Below are 7,822 nucleotides of genomic sequence, written 5' to 3'. Positions count from 1 at the left end.
GGCTTTTGTTTTCCCTATTAAACTGTATCTCAACCTAATCTTGTTAAAGACAATAGTAAGTGACAGCTGCTCCCACACAGGCTACATAACTTTTGAAGACTGATCTACCTGCTTAACCTGCAATATGGTGCAAAATCAAAGTAATCAGTGTTAAAAATGTCAGATTGTGCTTCGTGCTGTGCTGCCCACCTTTGTGAGACACTCCCTCTGGCAGGATGCTCACCCAGGCAAACTGCCCAGCATGCCTCACATAGGAACCTTTTATGTGTTCGTACATTATTGATAACTTATAAAGCAGGCAGTTCTGTGTGATTGCAAGGCTATTTCACCTATTTTGTTATTGTTGACAGGCTGCAGATGCCAACTCTTTAACTCCTAAGGAATCTGGGAAGTCAGACTACAGTGAACACTGCAGTTGTAAAATATTTTGCCCTACATCATAAAAGATAAATACTTTCCTTTTCTCAGCCAGCCACAGCAGAGAGTGATAAAAGTCCTGAAGTAACGTGTGAACTTCCTCACCTAACCCATTCCCATGTAATAAATTGGATCAACTCTGGTATCCACATTAGAAACCCACACTTCCAGACTACTCTACAAATCTTTTGTAGTCCCCAAGTCCTGTGCCAAGCCCCTGCAGTGTTCCCAGCTGTGCTGCCAGCCTGGCTGCAGGAGCTCGGGCTGGTGACAGCCCATGGCCCTGCACAAAGCAGGGCTTGTCACCATTTGCAGGGTGGCACTGGGTGGGAGGGCAGGGAAATGCCAGGCAGGGCCAGGCTCTAACGCCCTTGTCCCCAAAATCATGAGCTTTTCTGGAATAAGCACTGTTTTGCTGACAGACATTTGTGTACAAAATAACATAGTGACTTTGTAGGCACTGGAGGGCTCAGCCCAGGCCCGGGGCCAGGACACAGAGCTGCAGATGGTCTCAGCAGCCAGATTTTCCTGGGGGAGCCCTGAGCCCCCAGGCTGCTGAGAAAGCAGGTGGTGTGGAGCAGCCACAGTCCACTGCCGGGCAGGAGACTTGGTCCACAATACAGCCAGAGCAGTTTTTGTCTTTAGGGTCACTCCTTCACCCCTGCAGGTCTGTGCTTCCCACCACTGCAGCTGCTTATTGTGCAGTCCCTCCTGCCAACACTGCAGCACAGAGAGCCTTTCCCTACGGAAGTGTGCTGTGGAGAGGTGAGAATTAACCCTCCTAGGCAGTAGTGAAGGGGGGACATCATCCCAGCAAGAAAAAAATCCCTCCGCTCTCACCTTGGAAAAGAGCTCCTTGTGTTACTATCTGGAGTTTGTGCAGGTGTGTGCTGATGTGTGCCAGCGGCCCAGAGAAGCCAGGCATTTCCCAGGGATGATCCAAACAAAGTTTGCTGGTTGAGCTATGGCAGCCTTGCTTGCTTGCCTCTGCCCATAGAAGGAGCCTGCAGAGGCTGAACTAAATTTAGCTGGGTTAGTGAACTAGTCCCCTGCCCAACCTGCCCAAAAGCTGCACTGTTTATCTGAACAGCAGGAGGCCTACAGGTCAGCTTTACCTCACATGAGGATTGGGTTTGGGGTTGTGGTTTGAGCTTGGGTGTTTTGGTTTGTTAGCTTTTTGTTGTTTGGGTTTTCTGGTTTTTTTTTTTTGTTTTTTTTTTTTTTTTACAATGCAGCTGTGCTGTGGTGTGATTCATCGTGAAGGAGAGGAAACAGGGTGCAGCATTGCTGAACACAGACAGGGGATCCAGGGCCAGGACAGGACCATGTCTGTAGCTGTTGCAGATGCACCCACTAACTCCAGGGGCCCTGTGCTGGCCACAGAGGGTCTGTGTGCAGCCATGAACCACCCTGCTGATTTCAACCACTGGCAATCTGTTTTAAAGGAAACATGACACGTTTACAAACAGTTTATTTTTACATGATAAAGAACAGCCATCATCTCACTTAGAGGTGTGAGAGAAATAACCACTGCAGGCCTCCTCTGTGCTCCACACGGGTGGAGGTTCTGCTTCTCAGGCACCATCAGCCCTTTGTCCAGGGCACAAGGGGCACGTGTCCCCCTCCCCACATCACCCGCTGTGCCCACCTGCCCCTTGCTGGGTGCCAGCAGGCAGCTGCTCACAGCTCAGCTGGCAGCAAGACCAGCCTGACTCAGCTTTGTAGATCCCTCTCACTATTCTCCATGATAAACACAACCATGCACTGGACACCTCTTCTGCTGCCCAGGGAGCAGAAAAATCCAGTGCACAAGAAAAACAGCAGAAAGCAGACACTTCTACCTTGTGGATTCACCCCATTTATTGCAGGCAAACAAATGGCAAATAGCTAGAACACAGAAAAGTTGTAATCTGACTTTGGCCTCTGATTTTCCTGTGTGATTGACAGCACAATGAAGGAAAAAATTCTGTTTATTAAAAAAAGTGAAAAAGGATGAAAAGAATGCTGAAATTAGTGACATCTCATGTGAACAGATGGGAGGATTAATAATGACAAGGAAATTCAAAGCCATGCCTAACATTCCTTATTACAGACAAGATTCTGCAGGGGGTAGGGATAATGCTCTCCAAGGCAAATCAGCAGAGGATAAATCATCCACACTGGCTTTGAGCAGCACGCTTTACTTTGGGAAGACAGTGACCACCTCGTAGCCCTCCGGCGGAACCACCCGTTCCCGCGCGTGCTTCTCGCAGTAGATTTGGTCTTCCACAAAGAAGTGTCCTTTCTGCTTGAGGTTGGTGCCACAGTCGCTGCACACGTAGCACTCGGGGTGACGCTGCTTGTCCCGGATCTTCACAAACATCCCTCTGGGGAGGAACCAGCAGCGCTCAGTGCCCACTGCTCCCTCCTCCCCAGGCACCTCCCACCCAGCCCACAGCCAAACCAGTCCCAAAGGTGAACCATTTTCTTCTGCTCCTGACAAGTCAAAGTACAGGCCCTACCTCTGGTCAGGCAAATGTTAACAGCACTTTTAAAAGCCCAACATGTGCTGGCATGGAAACTCTGCTCTAGAAAGTGATTCCCAGCATTGACCTGCATAAGTTACACAGGGACAGTCCTATCACCTGTGAGGGGAAGAATTACTGTGATGGCATCTAGCTGGTGGCTGCAGACAGCACAACAGCATTCAAATGCCCAGGATCAAATGACCCACAGTAGCTTGACCATCTGGGGAAGCAAAATCCAGGTACAAGCCAAATGGATGGCAAAACAAATGCAGAAATGCAGGGATGAAGGCTGCACAGCCAGCACTACCCTTTTGCTAGTGACTGACGTGTGGGAGAAGCACAGAGACTAGATCCTGGTTTTCATCTCAGACGTGGCTGCTTGGGAGCTGCAGTGAACAGATCCAGCCAAATGTGGGCCAGCTCTTACTGGAAGACTTCACAGCTCAGCCCAACAGATGACTAGGAAAACTACAAAAACTACACAGCAGTTTGTTAACTACCATCAGCCCCAACACAACAATTTTCCGGTATTATTTTGTTCCAGCAGCCATCTCTATTTTCTGTAATTCATTAGGTTTGAGTGCTATTCAAGGCCTTGTGCTTTCTCTCCAGACCTACCCAGCTGGTTGAACAATTACAGGGTTTGTCTCTGATTCATATTTTACAGGGTATGGATTGCCTGTCTAATGAATCTGCTGGTCCAGATGCTCCAGGCATGCCAGGACCATGCAATCACAGTGTAGCAGGTCTCAGCAACAATCTGATAGCTTGTGGCAAGCAGCATCTGAAAAATCAGAATTCTTCCATGACAATGCAGGTTTGGCTACAAGTACTTGACTGCTGTGTAGTCAGCTGTTAAGTTAAGGGGGTTGCAGAGGAAGAATTTGAAGAATTTGAGGTTGAAAAAATGGACTGTTTTCAATGCTGGGTCCCCCATATGGTCACACTGACAGCAGTTCTGTATCAAACCCCAGGTATGCTGGAGTTTAATTTTACCCACATAAAGACAAAAACCAATATGTCTCTGCATAGACACAGTGGAGATGTGGGGTCCTACAGGAGCTCTGCAGTCCCCACTGCCTCTGACCACCAAGGCAAGCTCCGTGCCACGCCTGGGAGCACCGAGACAGGAAACACATTAAATACACAGGCCCTGAATGGAAAGGTCATTTTGTTTCCAAATGCTGTAAACAGATTTCAGGTCAGCCAAACACTGCAGCAACAACTGCCTCAAGGTCTGAGTCACAGGGACTTGTTCTGGTTTCCACTGATACGGATCTGTAGATGGAAACCAAACTCCTGCCCCACTGCAGGGACCTGCAAAGTTAGTGTTATTAAAGCTGGTGAGAATAAAGGTGCCTTGAGTCTCCTGGATGCACTGGATGTGGGTAAGTGAAGCTGTTTGGGTGCACTACCTCAGCCCCTGGCACAGGCATGGGCTGCTCACCTGCAACCCCAGGGACAGGCTTACTTACACAATGCCAGATCCACACTTGTCACACATGGGCAGCTTCTGGGCATTCCCAATCGATGAGGCCACCTTTGTGGTAGGGGCTTTGACGCTCCTAAATCCAGATGGTTTGGTAGGGTCTCCTGGGGGTGGAAGGAGAGTGCTTCAGAGCATGTGAGATGCGTGGCTGGAGGCTGTTCCTCCCAAGCAGATGCTCTGCTGGGGGCAGGATATTCTTTAACCCCAACTCTGAGGCCGGGGTTCATGCATGGAAAGTGAGCAGGGATTTAGGGATGTGTGGGGAGGAAGGAGAGGAGGGACACAGCTGAATCTCGCCCTGAAAATGTGAGGGCTTGAGATGGTGGGCAGTCAGATGAGATTATTTTCTCATCTTAAAAGCCCATCAGACTTCAGCTGATGTGTCTCACATGCACAGATGCACAAAGCAAAGCAAAGCCTGAGCCTTGGCAGCACTGGAGTCTGCCTGATGTGTCCTGATCACACACTCAGGGTCAAGCTGATTCCCAGATTTGAGCTCAGAAAGAGATGGGTGTTCTGTTGGGAGGACTGTCAAAGCCCTTTTCCAGTCTGCTGTCTGTTTTACAATGGAGCTGGTTCCCCCAAGACTCCTAGAAGATTTGGTTAACAAACTCCTTCTTGCAGAGCCCTGGGACACTGGGGATAACCTTGCACTCCCCTGCTGTTGCATAGCATACTCCAGGTATCTCCCTATTGCAACTTCTCTAGGGCAGGGAATTCCTGCAAGGCCTTTGCAGGAGACATTGTGCTGACCTGGATGCCTAAATCAGCATGGATCCTAGATGTGGGATACGAGGCAAGCCTTTAAATATCTGCAGGGGAAAAGGAGCCTTTTACAAAATGACACCAGTGATAGGACTAATCTCATCTATATGACTTTTCTCAGGGGTTCGACACCACTTAACAAGGGAAGAAGGCTGCTGAGACTCCCATGATATTTCACCAGAATCACCTTGGACTGTGAGAGATACTGATGAAATCATTCTGACCAGTGTCAAACCAAGAGCACACTTCCAATGGGCAGTCCCAGTGCACGGGGTGGAAAAACCCTCCAGAGACACACGCTGGTGACGAGCCATGTCAGGGACTCACCACAGCCCAGGGCAGCATTACTGATAGAAGAGCTGAAGGAAAAGGGGGGAACTGCCTACCTCAGCTGTGGGGCAGGTGATGCTGCACTGGTTTGCACCCAGTTCTGTGCAGACACTGGTCCAGAGGTGCAAGTTCCTTAACCCTCCAAACAAAGCCTGACCTCCAAGAGTTGCTGCAAGTGACCCTCACTGGGAAGCAAGCAGCAGCAATCACATTTTCAGACTCTTCTATTCACTCCCTTTGCCTCAACAGCACTTTGTTCTTATCAGCAACATTGACAACACTTTTTAAAATCTCTCCTAATCAAACACCCACAGGAAACGCAGCATGTTCCACCCAGTGAAACACTCTCCACTTTTGAGTATGGGGTCAGGCCTTCAGACCAGCCGTGGTGCCTCCAAACACCCACACCCGTCGCTGTGCCCGCCCAGGCTCTCAGCTGGTGACAGCGCAGCCCACACAGTCAGCGATGCCCCAAGGGCCTTGTCCCAGCCATGGCTCACAGCTGCCATTCACAACCCACTGCCGGGAGCCGGGCTGGGAGAAGGCGCTGCCGTCCAATGTGCGTTTATCACACCAGCGATCTGACAGTGTTTGTTTGCTGCTGGCCCAGCAGCACATGGGGTATTGTCAGCTCACTGCGGAATAATGCCAGAGCCTATCCCGGCAGGCAAACCTTGTGCCAGAGAATCCCAACAATGCTGCAAATCTTCAAAGAAAGATAAAACAGAGAGGCTTTTGCTTCTTATCTTCTTCACCACTACTAAGCACAGGGGAGGACCTTGGCTTCGTGAGAAGTCCGGGCTACTCCTTCCACGCAGGAGCTGAACCCTGAGGGCAAGCTGCAAACACTCAATATTTAAAAGATTCTTTCCGGTGGGTATTTTAACAGCATATTAGAGACTCCGTGATCCTGGTTTCTTTCTTCCTATTGTTTCCTTATTTCCTTCATTTTGCTGTTTCCCTACAGATCCCTCAGACCTACCAGTACTTGGCTGATCTGTTTCTCTTTGTGGTGAATATCTCAGCACCAGGCTTTTTTTGGATTAAACTGAACGTACCACTGCCAAGCTAATAACACAAAAGACTGGCCTAAGGACAAAAAAAAAAGATCATTCTTGGAATTCTTTTCCCATTCATTTATTTTTTTAAGGGGAGAAGAGGGCATGATTTAGCCCCCAAATAAGTTAATTGGCTTTTTCATCTTAAACTCTATAGCTCTGAATTGTACAAGTCCAGACCTAAGATCAAGAATGCCAAGAAGAGCGAATTTTCAGAGGTTAAAAGCTATGAACTGCTCACTGTAACCCAGCTTCTATATTTTTACATTCAGCTGCAGAAGGGGATACTTTTCCTTGTTTAGGGGGATGGAGTTCAGAAGCAACAGGGCTCACTGAAGAGCACATTCTTGTGATCCCACCCAAAGTGGTGAATCAAATGGTCTTTAATCAGTGAGTACTGTCTTAAAAGGGCAAAACTGTAGAAACTACAGGCGGTTTTGTAACTTTAAAAATTCCTTCTTGATAACTAAATGTTGCAAGGGTTTATTTCTGGAGCGCTCATTCAATGATTAAGCAATGATGTGGGCCCATAGACACTGAAGCTAATAAATGAGAGAATATGAAGGGATCAAATTAGTGACAGGGTCTGTAGGTTTCTGTAGAAGCCACCTACACGTGCTACCTTGAACAATCAACAGCTACATGGAAAGTAAAGTTTTAAATATTACTCAACCCAAAGAACAGCAGAGAGGAAGAGCATGCTCAGATCAGGCACCCACCTTTCTCCTCTGACTCCAAGATCTCTTGCAACACAAGAAACGAAGCAGATTGTCTGGGTGGCTCATTTGACTCTTGATTCTCCTGCAGCATCTTATAAACTTCAGATTGTTTGTCTATGGCAATGTTGCCAGGGGTCTGGTTATGCTGATCTAAACTGAGAAAGGAACAGACAATCCTCTTGTTAAATGGATGAAAACTAAAGCAAATCCCTCTAGCAAAACTTTCACATGACTGAAGAATGGACGTGCAAAGCACACGCACACGAGGAGGCCACGAACACGGAGGTGCTGGATGTGCTCTGGGTGGGACTGGCACGCTGGGCTGGGCTGGGCTGTCTGCCCACGCTGGTCAGCAGCTGCTCACCCACTGCCCCAGCCAGGGTTCTCCCTGCTTCACAGTTACCATACACTCCAGCAGCCAAACCTGCCCAGGAAATCACAGCTCTGTTAATAGGAAAATAAAGAGTTCATGTGCTGGGATGGGAATCTCACCTAGCAGTGTGCCATCCACACATGTTCCTTGATTGCATTAATTAC

The 7,822-nt window shown here is 48.5% G+C and overlaps 1 protein-coding gene across 2 annotated transcripts in view; it reads right to left on the bottom strand.

Moving 5' to 3' along the window:
- Positions 1–2,259: 2,259 nt before the first annotated feature.
- The window catches only part of PDLIM1 (PDZ and LIM domain 1), a 42,664-nt gene continuing 37,101 nt past the window's right edge, over positions 2,260–7,822 (bottom strand). For both annotated transcript variants that reach the window (XM_064430577.1, XM_064430578.1), the window contains exons 5-7: positions 7,286–7,440; positions 4,400–4,517; positions 2,260–2,783 (exon numbers count right to left, since the gene is read on the bottom strand). In XM_064430577.1, coding sequence (XP_064286647.1) covers positions 2,597–2,783; positions 4,400–4,517; positions 7,286–7,440 — 460 coding nt within the window. In that variant the 3' untranslated portion in view covers positions 2,260–2,596. The remainder of the gene's footprint in view (positions 2,784–4,399; positions 4,518–7,285; positions 7,441–7,822) is intronic.

The sequence above is a fragment of the Passer domesticus genome, chromosome 8 (genome assembly GCF_036417665.1).
Source record: "Passer domesticus isolate bPasDom1 chromosome 8, bPasDom1.hap1, whole genome shotgun sequence".
NCBI lineage: Eukaryota > Metazoa > Chordata > Aves > Passeriformes > Passeridae > Passer > Passer domesticus.
Note: the sequence above shows the minus strand (reverse complement) of the source record. Positions and strands in the feature narration are given on the sequence as shown.